Source organism: Bos grunniens, chromosome 24, assembly GCF_055505025.1.
Source record: "Bos grunniens cultivar Pamir isolate PY7600 chromosome 24, Bosgru_T2T1.0, whole genome shotgun sequence".
Lineage (NCBI taxonomy): Eukaryota > Metazoa > Chordata > Mammalia > Artiodactyla > Bovidae > Bos > Bos grunniens.
The window spans coordinates 34379236-34395058 of record NC_141188.1 but is presented as its reverse complement, the minus strand read 5'-3'; the positions used below and the strand labels follow the sequence as shown (position 1 = coordinate 34395058).

Here is a 15823-nt window from a genome sequence, read left to right as displayed (position 1 = left end):
GAGTAGGGTCTGGGGTGAGGGAAGGACAGAGGCCCTGGGCCTGCAAGCTCCCAAGATAAGTGTTAGGTGGGAATGTGAACAGTATACACGTGGGGTCTACACGGGGGTCAGAAGCCAACAGACTCAGTCTCCTGGAGGGAGGAGACTCCCGCCTTTCCAGGCTCATGGCTCAGCATCCTCGCTTGCACCCCTGCTCCAGGAGCTCCCTGCTGTGTTCTCTGCACACGCTGGGCCATGTCCCCCATTCTTGCTCTCTGGAATCCCTGCCCCACCTTCTACCCCAGGACACTTGTCCTTTTACACTCAGCTCAGGCATCACCTTCCCCCAGGGAGGCTGGGTCTGTGCAGGCCTTCTGACCTCTGTGTAGACCCCATGTGTATATTCACATTCCCACCTAACATTCACCCTGGGAGCTCTCAGGCCCAGGGAGTCTGTCCTTTCTTCACCCCCGAGCCTAGTACCAAGCCTGGCCCAAGTCATCATCCGTAATGCTCACTGCTTTTTGTTTTCAGTTAAGGTATAACTGGCATGTAACCTTATATTAGTTAGTTTCAAATGTAAACATAGTGATTCGATACTTGTGTCTATTGTGAAATGGTCACCATAGTAAATGTAGTTATCACCCATGAGCGTAAATACTTACAAATTTTTTTCTTGTGATTAGAATTTTTAAGATTTACTCTCTTAGCAACTTGCAGAAGTGCAATATGGCATCATTAACTATAGTTGCTGTGCTGTACATGACATCCCAGGACTTGGTTACTTTATAACTGAAAGTGTGTATCTTTTGACCCATTTTCCATTAGGATGATGGTCACTTGGAGCTGCTTTGTGTGAGTGCCTTGTATCTGCTTTTCCCCATTCTGCTTGGACACTGGCACCTGTGGGCAGGCTCTGGGTCTACTTAACTGGCTTTAAAAATATATATATATTTATTTATTTATGTGCGTTGGGTCTCAGTTGCAGCACACAGGATCTTCATTGCGTCATGCGGGATCTTTCCTTGCAGTGCACAGGCTCCCTAGTTGTGGCTCAGTAGTTGTGGTGAGCAGGCTTAGTTGCTTTGTGGCATGTGGGATCTTAGTTCCCCAACCGGGGATCGAACCCGAATCTCCTGCATTGGAAGGTGAAGTTTTAACCACTAGACCGCCGGGAAAGTCCCTGAACTGGCTTCTGACAAGCAACTTCTCTGCGGCAGTGCAGGTCGGCTTTAGAACTGTGTGTACAAAGGTGCTGAAGACTTTTGCTTCCTCTCCTTGAGCACAGATGCAGGCCCAGGATCACAGGGCGGCAGTGTGACCGGTGCGCTCCCGGCTTCTACCGCTTTCCTGAGTGCCTCCCCTGCCACTGCAACAGAGATGGGACCGAGCCGGGAGTCTGTGACCCAGGCACCGGGGCATGTCTCTGCAAGGTAAGATGGAATGTGCAATGCTGGGGATATGGGCCACCGGCTAGAGTGGAGGGTCTTCATGCTGAGTCATTGTATAAAAATCTGTGGGAAATGAGACTGACCCATGATCAATGATGCTGGGAAAGATTGAAGGCAGGAGAAGGGGATGACAGAGGATGAGATGGTTAGATGGCATCACCGACTCAATGGAAATGAATTTGAGCAGGCTTCGGCAGTTGGTGATGGACAGGGAAGCCTGGCATGCTGCAGTCCATGGGGTCACAAGGAGTCAGACACAACTAAGTGACTGAACTGAGCTCATTGGGTAGAAACAGTTAGAAGCCATCCCAGCTTCACTGCTCTTGTCCTTTGGAGGGTCTACAGACCTCCTTAAGAATCTGATGACACAAATGGTCTCCAGAAAAATCGGCACAAACTTTTGTCTATAATTTGAAGAGGTTCATGGGTTTCCCTGAAGCCTATTCCTGTCCCGTGGACCCCAGGTTCATCATCTCTGCTCCACGGTGTTCTGCCAATGACAGATGGACTCCCCAATCCCAGCAGATGCTCTAAAGTGGTTATAAGTGGGATGAACCGGTCTCCCCCACATTGTGAACTTTTTGGTGCTGTTTTTCTACCTTCAAGATGCTAAAGGGTATCTGATGAAATTTAGGAAATCCTCTCTTCCGGTATAAACTTTAAATAGTTAATGTGGTAGAACAGTTGAACAGTCATATAACTTTGAATGTTTTATTACCATCCATGTCCCATTGTCTTATGTTGGTACTTAATTTGTGCGTGTAGCTCTCTTCAGTCAGAGACCCTTCAGAAGGAATTATCTCTTCTCTCGTGGTTTTCTTTGATAGGAAAACGTGCAAGGCACAGAATGCAACATGTGTCGGGAAGGGTCATTCTACCTGGACCCAGCGAATCCCAAGGGTTGTACCAGCTGCTTTTGTTTCGGAGCCAGTCATCACTGTCACAGCACACATAAGAGAAGGGCTAAGGTACGTAGGGCATCAGAGTCCTTCTGTTTTTCTTTAGCACTTCTAAATGAGGAAGTGAGGGGTTCCCAGGTGGCACCATGGTAAAGAATCTGCCTGCAGAACAGGAGACGTGAGTTCAGTTCCTGGGTTGGGAAGATCCCCTGGAGTAGGAAGTGGCAACCCACTCCAGTATTCTTGCCTGGAGAGTTCCATGGACAGATGAGCCCAGTGGGCTGCAGTCTGTGGGGTCGCAAAGAGTCGGACATGACTGAGCATGAGCACGCATAAAAGAAAAAAATGAGAAAGTAATGCACTGGCATGAGAAGTGAAGAGTCATGGAGGTTTTGCATCCTGCTGGGTTAGAATGTTAAGCCCTATGCTCACTGTCGTTAGCCTGCAGCGTTCTGTCCCCAGATGTCCTCATGTCCCTCAGCTCACACCCCTCATCAGGTCTCTGCTCATGTGTCCCAGTGCTCGGAGAAGCCTCCCGTCACCACTCGCTGACTCTGTGACCTCGCCTTTCTCTGTGGACTTCATAGCGTGCATCACAGTTCTAATGCTTATTATCTCTCTTCTTTCACCACTTGCGTGTAACCTCCTTGATAGAATCCCAGCGCCGTGAGCAGGATCTGAAATGTAGTAGTTGCTCAATAAACACTCATTAGAGTTGCTTGTTCTCCTCCCTTACTTCTTATCTGCTTATCTTCCTGTTTTACTTTCCTTCTCACCTGTTTTACCACATCTTGTCTTTGGTCACTCTTAAAATCAACTCCAGAAAGCTAAAACTTGTGTTGCCTCCATGATCCCATGCTTGCTTACTTGTGTGAGTCGTGTATTTGTTGTTGTTGTTTAGTCGCTAAGTTGTGTCCGACTGTTTTGTGACCCTGTGGAGTGAGTCATGCATTATGTCCAACAAATGTTCAAAGAAAGATTTTTGTATCTGTTTTACTGCTTGCCTCCTGAAAGGAGCACAAGCTTGTAGTGGGGGGAGAAAGTTATTTTGTAAATCCACCCTAAAGGCTCCTCTTCTTATCCCCAGGGGACCCCCGAAGCATTATTCCACATCTATGCCTTGTCAGCTCCTTCTTTTTCTTCCCCTCATAATTTAACTCCTGGCTTCCTTTGTGATCAGGGGAGTATTTAATTCTGATGCTCCATTTAGAGAAAAACAACGACAGCAGGCCACTGTACTTCGCATCACATTTTCTCTCTGAGGAGCTCACCATTAAAATGCGCCCACAATCCTAGTTATGATCCACACCCTTATTTGCATATTATTCGAACAGTTATTGGACACCTACTAAATGTCAGGATGTGCGCAGGGCTAAAGGATAAATCCCACGTACATATGGCCACTATCCTTTGAGAATTCCTAGTCTCAATGGGTCAGTTGGGGGCTGAGCGGGAATCAGAGACGAGGAGACACCCGAGGGAGGCCTTTGCAGCAAGGTGGCTGCCCCGCAGCTCTTTCTGCTCTTCAAGATTCAGCCATCACCAGAGGAGCCACGGGCACGTGGTTCCATGCCTTGCCTCTGTGTTTCAGCTTGTGGACATGATGGGCTGGCGCCTGCAGACAGCAGACGGAGTGGACATCCCCGTCTCCTTCAACCCCGGCAGCAGCAGTGTGGTGGCCGACCTCCAGGAACTGCCCGCCACGGTCCATAGCGCGTCCTGGGTCGCCCCGCCTTCCTACCTGGGGGACAAGGTAACCACATCCTGCTGTTCTCCCGTGCCCTTGCTGGACTTCCTCCATCACTACCTGGGCATCATTAACCAGATGTTGGGAAGGAAAGTTCCAGAAGTTCAGATTACTAAAATTGGAGACCTTAGGTTAATCACGGGCTTCCCACATGGCTCAGTGGTAAAGAATCCTCTTGCCAATACAGGAGACTCAGGAGACTTGGGTTCTATCCCTGGGTCAGGAAGATCTCCTGGAGGAGGAAAGAGCAACCCTCTCCATTATTCTTGCTTAGAGAACCTCATTGGCAGAGGAGCCTGGCGGGCTACAGTCCATAGGATCTCAAAGGGTCGGACACAACTGAGTGACTGAGCTCGCATGGGTTAATCACAAATGCAGATGATGGAGGGACTGAAGGTGTCCGTATCTCAGGGGCCCCACACGCATTGCTCACCAGCAAAGGAATAACGCATCAGGTTGTTCTTGGTTTTCGCTTAATGCCAAAGAATTTTCCTCCATGGAAATAACCCATTTAAATAATACCTGCTGCGAATGGCACATGTATGCTTTTAAATGCCAGTGCTGAGAATTCTTTGTTTTAAAGCAGAAGAAAGGCCCCTTGTCAGGAACACAAAAGCTGCAAAGTGACTCATGAGCTTATTAAAAGAAGCCCAGGAACCAGCGACAGCACAGCTTTCATTAATAGAGTCATGTGTGGTTATGAATAAATTCTTTCTTTTTAAAAAAAAAATTATTGGGGTACAGTTGATTTACAATGTTGTGTTAGTTTCTGCTGTCCAGCAAAGTAAATCTGCTATCCACTCTTTTTTGGATTCTTTCACATATAGGTCATTACAGAGTATCGAGTAGAGTTCCCTGTGCTCTACAGTAGGTCCTTATTGTTACATATTTTATATGCTGTAGTGTGTATATGTCACAGATGTAGAACACAAGCTTATCGTTACCAAAGGGGACAGGGTGCGGGGGAGAGGAATAAATTGGGAAATAGTGAGTGACGTGGTTAGATGCTCCTCAGGAAGCTTATAAACAAGTTGCTTTTCCTTTGTTGCATAAATTAGCATTCCAGGATCAGGCCACCTACACTCATTTATAAGGACAGAAGTATGAGCCCCCCATAGAAACATCCTCTGGGGACACATGCTCCTGGGGGCCCAGGATAGAGCTTTGGAGAAGAGAGAGATTTCACAGAGCCCCGGCCAGATGATGCCATGCTTTCACATCTAGAATGACTAGATACTCGGGTCTTCTCAGCCTGAGCCCTCTGACGCTGTCTTTGGGTTGAAGGGCTGTGAGTGCTGACCGCTGAGTGTGGGGAACATTGCTCTTCTCACATAATCCCGCTTCTCCCTCTCGTGACATGCCTCTTCACATCCACAGGGCGAGCCCTGTACTTACTGGTCATCTCGTCCTGGGTAATGGACGACCCACAGACTTTGCAGCTTAAAGCAGCAGACCATTGTTATCTTGGCTAGTTTCCATGGATCACGGTGGCTCAGGGTCTCTCATGAGGTTGTGGTCAAGACGTCAGCCTGGGCTGCAGTCATTTGGGCCTGGAGGACCCATGTCCACGCTCGCTGGTGTGGCTGTCAGCCGGCCTCTGTCCTTGGCTGGCTGTTGGTGGTGGCTTCAGTTCCTGTTCATGTGAGGCCCTCCATAGATGTGTGAGGGTCCTCATGATACTACAGTTGGCTTCCACCAAAGCAAATGAGAGAAGAAACAATATTTTTGTAACCTAATTTCAGAAAAGACACACTCTAGTTTCTGCTATATTCTGTTCTCTAGAACACAGTCACTAAGCCCAGCCTATACTCTGGGAGGAGAATTAAGCTCCACCTCTAGAAGACAGGAGTATGAAAGAATATGTAGACCTATTTTTAAAACCTTAAATTCCTTTAAAAACTGTAAAAATAAAGTTACCATATGACCTTGCAGTCTCACTCCTGGGCATGTTTTTCCAGAGAAAAACATGATCTCAAAAGATACACACACCCCAATATTCATTAATTACTGTTTACAATAGCCAAGACAGTGGAAGCAACCTCAATGTCCATTGACAGGTGAATGGATAAAGAAGATGTGGTGCATATATACAACGGAATATCACTCAGCCATTCAAAAGAATGAAATAATGCCACAGAAGGACCTTGAAATTGTTGTATGGAGTGAAATAAGTCAGACAGAGACCGACAAATATCATATAATATTGCTTATATGCAGAATCTAAAAAGATGATGCAAATGGACTTAGAAAACAGAAGCAGACTCAGGCTTAGAGAATGAACTCAGGGTTATGAGTAGAGGGAAGGGGCTGGGGAGAGGGATAGATCAGGAGTTTTCAATTGATGTGTTCCAACTTCTGTATTTAAAATATCAATAGATAAGCAACAAGGACCTCCTGTATAGCATAGGGAACTCTCCTCAATATTATGTAGCAACCTAAATGGGAAGAGAATTTGAAAAGAATAGATGGATGTATATATATAACTTAATCACTTTGCTGTACAGCTGAAACTAACACAACGTTTTGATCACCTGTACTCCAATATAAAATAAAAAGTGAAAAACAAATGATGTCAGCCCATCAAAAAAGCAATCCTTACTCTCAAAAGAGAATTCAAGATGTTATCTTGAGTACTTCCAGACTCTTTGGTCATAACTAGGTGAAGCTGTGTAGGCTGTAGGTTCTAGGGAAGAACTTCAGTGGACTGGGAGTCTAAGGGCTGCCCCACGTCCCTGCTCCAGTTTATTTGCATCTCAGTAAGGTACTTTGTCTACCTGCCCTGAGGTGACGTTGCCTCTGATTTTCATCCCTCAGTCACTCATTCCTTCTTTATCAGTTTTTACTTTAATGGGGAGAGATGTCAGGACCAGATGTAAAGTCTGTTCAGAAAGATGCTGTCCAGAAAACCCTGATCATTCACTTCCTCATCTCTGTTACCATCATGCTGCTAATGCAGCACTGAGAGGCGGTCCATATACCTGGCGGTACGGTCGGACATGGGCTTCCCCAGTGGGTCAGCGGTAATGAATCTGCCCTCGGTACAGGAGCTACCGTAGACATGAGTTCAATCGCTGGGTTGGAAGATCCCCTAGCAGAGGATATGGCAACCCACTCCAGTGTTCTTGCCTGGAGGATTCCATGGACAGAGGAACATGGTGGGCCACAGTCCACAGGGTCGCAAAGACTCGGACTTGTGTGAAGTGACGTAGCACACACACACACACAGATGGACATGGTTCATGCGCCCAAGAGAATGCAGAATCACTTAGGAAACAGTCACCATCTGTGCTCAGGGGAAGTGTTTTTTAGTTTATTTTTGGAAGTTCATCTTGTAGCTGATAGATATTAACCAGTTCTCTCAGCTAAATAGAAAAGCAGTGGCCTAGATTTCTTAGAATAACTGTGGTTTAGTAGCCATCTAGAATAAAAGGATCTTATTTGTTTCTGTGTGACTATTATTTTTCTTTTTAAGGGAAGTATCCTCTTGCTTGTAAAACTCAATCATCTTCACATTAAACATTTTAATCAATATAAAATGGTATAAAGTAGAGAGCTAAAATACCATCTTCAATTCCACTCTGTAGAAATGACTGCTGTTAAGGGGCTGATAGTGTATCTTCCCAGAGCTCTGTGCCAGTGTACTTCATAGACAAACTGATGTGGCCATGGTGTGTTGCAATGCTTGTGCTATTAATGCTGTTATTTCAATTTTAGGTTTCCTCTTATGGTGGCTACCTCACTTACCAGATCAAGTCGTTTGGACTACCTGCTGACATGGTTCCTCTGGAAAAGAAGCCGGATGTGCAGCTCATTGTAGGTATCAGAGCACAAGCCAAGTGACAGGAAGTGGCAGTTGCAGCTGGTGCCATTCTGGTTTTAGGACATCACTTCTTAAAAAATAACTTTATTTACATATTTCTTGGCTGCGCTGGACCTTCGCTGCTGCTCGGGCTTTTGTCTAGTTGAGTCGAGCGGGGGCTACTCTTGCTTGTGATTCAGGGGCTTCTCTTCTTGCTGAGCGCAGGCTCGGGGGCATGTGGGCTCTGCAGTTGCAGCTCCCCGGCTCTAGTGGCTCACAGGCCTAGTAGTTCTGCAGCATGTGGGGTCTTCCTGGATCAGGGTTTGAACCCATGTCTCCTGCATTGGCAGGCGGACTCCTCACCACTGAGCTACCAGGCAAGTAAGTCCTAGGACATCTTGATAAGTGGCCTAAGCAGAAGTCTGGATTAAGTCGTTTCCAGTATTTTGTAGAAACTCAAAGGGAAGTTGAGAGCATCTAGCACCTCTTCCAGATCCTGGGTGCTTGACCATCCCAACCCCGAGTCGTTTCTCTTTTCTTCCCTCCCAAGAACTTAACCATCTCCCTCCTGGCTTCTCACAATCATTGCCTCATCGTAAACTTATTTTATGTATCTGTCATTCAATTTCATTGCACAAATGGTTTTGAGACTTCCCTTTTTGCAAAGTTACATTGCCGGGCTCATGAAGGACAGGTGGTCCCTGTTGTCAAAAAGAAAAAGTGTAATCTAAGGGGAGATGGGCTTCTCTGGTGGCTCAGTGGTATAGAATCTGCCTCCAATGCAGGAGACCCAGGTTCCATTTCTGTGTCGGGAAGATCCCTTGGAGGAGGAAGTGGTGACCCACTCCACTATTCTTGCCTGGAGAATTCCATGAACAGAGGAGCCTGTCAAAGAGTTGTGACTAAGCGACTGAGCACAAACACGAGCGAGATACTGGGGAGCCCTTTTGGTTTTTTGAGAAGTGACACCCGCATGCTATGTGCTGGGCACCCAGTCCAGAACTACAATCTAGCAATTTCCTGGAGGGCAGGGGTGATATACCATCCTGCTTTGAATCCCTACAACGTACAGAACCTTGAACATGGGATGGGGTGCCATCGCCTGGTCTTGACTGTGTTTCTGGTTCATGTGCTGTAATTAATGTGTTGCAATCCCAGCTTCCTGAAGGACTTCTTTGAGTATTTTGTGTAAGTGATGCCTGGAAAACCCCACATGTCTCATGCCAGCTGACGGCCTCGCATTCTGGTAGCTTTTTGTGTTCAGGCACGGCTGTGCTGTGTTCTGTTTCTGCTGGCACCCAAATGTATTGAACTGTTGTTTTAAAAACTCAAAGGAACCTTCCTTTGCAAAACATCTTGAAAATGAAGCACCCAGGACTTTAAAGTCCAAGGAAAAATAGTTCCACGATAAAAACACTATTATGACATGCTGTAGATCAGCTTCATTATTTTTTTACAGAGCATCTCAAATTCAGGCCATTAGTATGCCTATATTTTACTGCCTCTGTTATTATGCAAACTGTTGGAGCTCATGGAGAAGTGAGGACCAAAATTTCTTCTTAATTTATCTTCAAACTTGGAAAGTAATTTAGGCTCATAAAGCATATACTCTGCTGCTTTGTTCCAAACCACTGAAATTAAAAGCTTATTGGGCATGTTTCTTAGATTAAGGTTTTCAATGAGTGATTGCAGATAATGCTCTTCTTTCTGAAAGGCCAGCTCTGATGAATGAAACCTTTAGGGGTTTGGTGCCCCAGCGGAAGAGCTGAGCCTCCTCTGTGTGGGTGTGGGGTGAGGGTGCTGGTGGTGGGTGCTGACTGTCCCATTGTGCCCTCAAGAGCCTCTGTAATGGGGACCGGCGTGCAGAGGTTGAGTGATGGGGCTGGTGCCTGCAGGGTCTTGGGCTGTGGGGTGAGCCCTGCTGCACGTGCCAGCCCCACAGCACCCTGTCCATGCCACCTGCACAGCCCACAGCCAGCCTGCCAGCCTTCTGCCCTCCTTCCCCTCCCCACTAACCCACCCACCAAAGCACTTTCTTGCTCCCTGTCTGGTCCTAGACAGTAGGGGAACTGGTCCCTCATGTTATCTGCAAAGCATGTTTATTGATTTTTAAAAATTGTTTCCATCTTTCTAAGCCACTTTTAGTCAAAGGAACTTTCCTTTGTGAAAGTTTAGGAAACAAAGGTTTCCTATTTGGGAAAATGAACTCTATTAGGTCTTATTATTCCATTTCCGTGTTACTAATCCTTTTGCTTGTCAGTTCATTTCGCAGTTACTTTTTAGAATCAGTCATTTCATGTAAAGCAGATCCATAGACATTTGTTCTCAAATCAGCCATAAACTTTGAAACATGATGGCCAAGCTACCAACACATTCATATTTGTCTTCCACAGGGTCAGCACATGTCCATCATCTACCATGAGCCAAACCACCCCCGGCCAGACCGGCTGCATCATGGGCGAGTGCAGATGGTGGAGGTAAGGGAAAAGTGAATGTGAAGTGGTTCTTTCTTTTGTCTTTTTTTATTTTTTTGGCCACGCTGCAAAGCATGTGGGATCTTAGTTCCCTGACCAGGAATCGAACCTGCACCCCTTGCAGTGGAAGCTCTGCAGCTTAACTGGACCACCAGGGAGGTCCCTGAAATGGCTCTTGATGAGCTTTTAAGAGTTGGTTTTTCTTTTTACTTATTTTATGAATTCAAAATATTAATTATATTTATGTAAATATAATTTGATATATAAATTAGAAATTATATAAAGTATACAGAGCTCCAACCTCACAGGGCTTTGTTTGCACTATCTTTATGGCACGGAAACAGGAGACCATTCTGTCTCCCGTTTTACAGTTAAGTATCCTTAATGTATAAATTCCATGAGTCTGTCATGCTCCGATATAGCTCCCATTTGTCCTCAGGATTCCCTCAGTGCCTGGAACCTGGTGACTTTCCAACAAATGTGCTTGGGGTGAATAAATGGAAAAGTTACAAGCACATCTAACACCAAAAGAAATAAGAATCAGATCAGATCAGATCAATCGCTCAGTCCTGTCTGACTCTTTGCGACCCCATGAATCGCAGCACGCCAGGCCTCCCTGTCCATCACCAACTCCCGGAGTTCACCCAGACTCACGTCCATCGAGTCAGTGATGCCATCCAGCCATTTCATCCTCTGTCGTCCCCTTCTCCTCCTGCCCCCAATCCCTCCCAGCATCAGAGTCTTTTCCAATGAGTCAACTCTTCGCATGAGGTGGCCAAAGTACTGGAGTTTCAGCTTTAGCATCATTCCTTCCAAAGAAATCCCAGGGCTGATCTCCTTCAGAATGGACTGGTTGGATCTCTTTGCAGTCCAAGGGACTCTCAAGAGTCTTCTCCAACACCACAGTTCAAAAGCATCAATTCTTCGGCACTCAGCCTTCTTCACAGTCCAACTCTCACATCTATACATGACCACAGGAAAAACCATAGCCTTGACTAGACAGACCTTTGTTGGCAAAGTAATGTCTCTGCTTTTGAATATGCTATCTAGGTTGGTCATAACTTTCCTTCTAAGGAGTAAGCATCTTTTAATTTCATGGCTGCAGTCACCATCTGTAGTGATTTTGGAGCCCAGAAAAATAAAGTCTGACACTGTTTCCACTGTTTCCCCATCTATTTCCCATGAAGTGGTGGGACCGGATGCCATGATCTTCGTTTTCTGAATGTTGAGTTTTAAGCCAACTTTTTCACTCTCCACTTTCACTTTCATCAAGAGGCTTTTGAGTTCCTCTTCACTTTCTGCCAGAACGGTGGTGTCATCTGCATACCTGAGGTTATTGAGATTTCTCCCGGCAATCTTGATTCCAGCTTGTGTTTCTTCCAGTCCAGCGTTTCTCATGATGTACTCTGCATATAAGTTAAATAAACAGGGTGACAATATACAGTCTTGATGAACTCCTTTTCCTATTTGGAACCAGTCTGTTGTTCCATGTCCAGTTCTAACTGTTGCTTCCTGACCTGCATACAAATTTCTCAAGAGGCAGATCAGGTGGTCTGGTATTCCCATCTCTTTCAGAATTTTCCACAGTTTATTGTGATCCACACAGTCAAAGGTTTTGGCATAATCAATAAAGCAGAAATAGATGTTTTTCTGGAACTCTAGTGCTTTTTCCATGATCCAGCGGATGTTGGCAATTTGATCTCTGGTTCCTCTGCCTTTTCTAAAACCAGCTTGAACATCAGGAAGTTCACAGTTCACATATTGCTGAAGCCTGGCTTGGAGAATTTTGAGCATTACTTGACTAGCGTGTGAGATGAGTGCAATTGTGCGGTAGTTTGAGCATTCTTTTGCATTGCCTTTCTTTGGGACTGGAATGAAAACTGACCTTTTCCAGTCCTGTGGCCACTGCTGAGTTTTCCAAATTTGCTGGCATATTGAGTGCAACACTTTCACAGCATCATCTTTCAGGATTTGGAATAGCTCAACTGGAATTCCATCACCTCCACTAGCTTTGTTCGTAGTGATGCTTTCTAAGGCCCACTTGACTTCACATTCCAGGATGTCTGGCTCTAGGTCAGTGATCACACCATCATGATTATCTGGGTTGTGAAGATCTTTTTTGTACAGTTCTTCTGTGTATTCTTGCCATCTCTTCTTAATATCTTCTGCTTCTGTTAGGTCCATACCATTTCTGTCCTTTATCGAGCCCATCTTTGCATGAAATGTTCCTTTGGTATCTCTGATTTTCTTGAAGAGATCCCTGGTCTTTCCCATTCTGTTATTTTCCTCTATTTCTTTGCATTGATCACTGAAGAAGGCTTTCTTATCTCTTCTTGCTATTCTTTGGAACTCTGCATTCAGATGCTTATATGTTTCCTTTTCTCCTTTGCTTTTCGCTTCTCTTCTTTTCACAGCTATTTGTAAGGCCTCCCCAGACAGCCATTTTGCTTTTTTGCATTTCTTTTCCATGGGGATGGTCTTGATCCCTGTCTCCTGTACAATGTCACGAACCTCATTCCATAGTTCATCAGACACTCTATCAGATCTAGGCCCTTAAATCTATTTCTCACTTCCACTGTATAATCATAAGAATAAGAAATAAGAATAATATAGCTAAATAAAGGAGAGCTTATCAAATTATGTGTGTGTGCATGCTAAGTCCTTTCAGTCATGTCCGACTCTTTGTCCGACCCTATGGACTGTAACCTGGCAGGCTCTTCTGTGCATGGGATTCTCCAGGCAAGAATCCTGGAGTGGGTTGCCATGCCCTCCTCCAGGGGATCTTCCTAACCCAGAGATTGAACCCACATCTCTTACATCTCCTTCGTTGGCAGGTGGGTTCTTTACCTCTAGCGCCACCTGGGAAGCCCTATCAAATTGTAGAACATTGTATTATACCTACTTATTTACAACTATTCCTTTAAACAATGTTCCAATTATATTATTAAATTTGTCCAGGGATTTCCCCTGTGGTGTACTGGCTAAGACTTCAAGCTCCCAATGTGGGGGGACCCAGGTTCAATCCCTGGTCAGGGAGCTAGATCCCACATGCTGCAGTTAAGAGTTCAGAAGGTGCAACTTTAAAACGTCCCACATGAGGAAATGAAGATGGAAGATCTGAGTGCCACAAAGAAAATGTGGCACAGGCAGCCAGAGAAACAAATAAAAACATTTAAATATGTGCAGTGAGAATTGTTAAATATATCCTCAAGGGGATACTTTTTCAAGTACCTTAAACTTGTGGACATGCTGTAACATTTCTGTACTGGTCCATCCATATGGTGGAATACCATTGAGCAATAAATAGAACAAAAAGTACTGGTAACTTCCACAGTGGATGAAGCCCCGAAATATTATGCTGAAGGAAAGAAGCAAGACACAAAAGTTCACATATTATGCGATTCTGTTTATATGAGAGAGGTTATGCCAGCAAAAATGGTGAAGAACCTCTCCCAATTTTTCCTCCACAAAAGCAATGAGAAAACTGGCAAACATGGTCAAAGTCAACTAGTTTAGAAGTCTTGACAGTTAACCAAAGGCTAGCAGTCATCTGAAAAGCATCTATTCCAGAAAAAAAAAAAAAAAAGCCTGAATCTTTTGCCACTAAATACTACAGTACTACATCATCTGTGGTTGGTCAAATCGATGCATTTGAAGCCACAGATGTGGAGAGTGGACTGGGAAGATTTTCACAGGTTTTTGACTCCCAGAGGGTTGTCACCCCTAATACCTGCATTGTTCAAGGGTCAGCTCTATATTCCAAATAGTTGGAAATAGGGTTCTGGAGATATTTGCACAGTCATGTTCAGTGCGACACTGTTCACAGTAGCCAAAAGGTGGAAGCAAGTTCAGTGTCTATCGACTGCCGACGGGATAAGGAAACTGTGCCACATACACACTGGAATGTTATTCAGCCTTAAAAAAGAAGAAAGTTCTGTCATATGCTAGAACGTGAATGAAATTTGAACGCATTCCACCAAGTGAAATAAGCAAGTCATGAAGAGATAACTACTGTGTGATTCCACTTACAAGGTATTTAAAGTCCTCAAATTCATAGAAACAGAAAGGAGAATGGTAGTTGCCAGGGGCTAGGGGAGGAGGAAATGGCAGTTATTGCTTAATAGGTGCTGAGTTTCAGGTTTGCAGGATGATCAAGTTCTAGAGATCTGTTGCACAATCACATTAACACAATATAGTTAACACTGCCGTACACTAGGCTTCCATGGGCTCAGGAGGTAAAGAATCTGCCTGTAATGCGGGAGACTGGGGTTCAGTCCATGGATTAGCAAGATCCCCTGCAGAAGGGACTGGCCTCCCGCTCTGATGTTTTTGCCTGGAGAATTCCATGGACAGAGGAGCCTGGTAGGCTACAGACCATGGGATCGCATAGAGTCGGACAGACTGAGCAACTAACACTTTCACTTCACTTCACCATACTGTTAAAAATGATTAAGATGGTAAATCTTATGTTACATGTTTTTCACCATCATAAAAATAAAATAACATGAATGTGTGTGTGCAAGAAAAGATTGGACTTTGTCACAATTATGAATGTTTAATGAATGATCTGAGCTGTGCGACTTACTCCGTTTCCATATGCCTCTCTACTCTTTTTCACTCCCTTTATGCTTTTACAAGCAAAAGTGCATTTTGCAATAAGCTGAACACTGAGAAATCTGATTTCATTTTATTGCTTTTAATTTTCTGCCTTCATTTTCCCCCTCTTTCTCATGGCTCTCTTCCTTCTTGGGAACAATCCAGGATATGTGACTTCTGAATGTAAATCTATGTGCCCACTTACCTATCTCATTTTAGTATTTTCCCTGATGCATACATTTTTATTAATTTTTATTGGGTATCCCAGGTGGCTCAGTGGTAAAGAATCCACCTGCCAATGTGGGAGATGCTGGTTCAATCCCTGGCTCAGGAAGATCCCCTGGAGAAGGAAATGGCAACCCCCTCCCATATTCTTGCCTGGGAAATCCCATGGACAGAGGAGCCTGGCAGGCTATAGTCCATGGGGTCACAAAAGAGTCAGACATAACTTAGTGACTAAACAACCACAAAAAATAGTTGCTTTACAAGGTTGGGTTAGTTTCTGTTGTGTGGCAAAGTGAATCAGCTATATGTATACATATATCCCTTCTTTTTCAGATTTCCTTCCCATTTAGGTCACCATAGAGTCTCTTCAGTGGGCCAGTGGTAAAGAATCCACCTGCAATGCAGGAGACCCAGGTTCGATCCCTGGATCAGGAAGATCCCCTGGAGGAGGGCATGGCAACCCACTCCAGTATTCTTGCCTGGACAGTCCCCATGGACAGAGGAGCCTGGTGGGCTACAGTCATAGGGTCACAAAGAGTCAGACTCAAGTGACTTAGCACGCATGCATGCAGAGCGTTGAGTAGAGCTCCCTGTGTTATGCAGTAGGTTCTCACTAGTTATCTAGTTATACATAGTAATGTTGAGTTTATACA

The 15823-nt window shown here is 45.0% G+C and overlaps 1 protein-coding gene across 8 annotated transcripts in view; it reads left to right on the top strand.

Annotated features, from left to right (window-relative positions):
- LAMA3 (laminin subunit alpha 3) overlaps window positions 1-15823 on the top strand; it is a 259339-nt gene that overhangs the window by 157587 nt on the left and 85929 nt on the right. For all 8 annotated transcript variants that reach the window (XM_086372933.1, XM_086372941.1, XM_086372935.1 and 5 more), the window contains 5 exons: window positions 1268-1412; window positions 2258-2398; window positions 3921-4082; window positions 7791-7889; window positions 10269-10352. In XM_086372933.1, the coding sequence (XP_086229059.1) occupies window positions 1268-1412; window positions 2258-2398; window positions 3921-4082; window positions 7791-7889; window positions 10269-10352 (631 nt within the window). The remainder of the gene's footprint in view (window positions 1-1267; window positions 1413-2257; window positions 2399-3920; window positions 4083-7790; window positions 7890-10268; window positions 10353-15823) is intronic.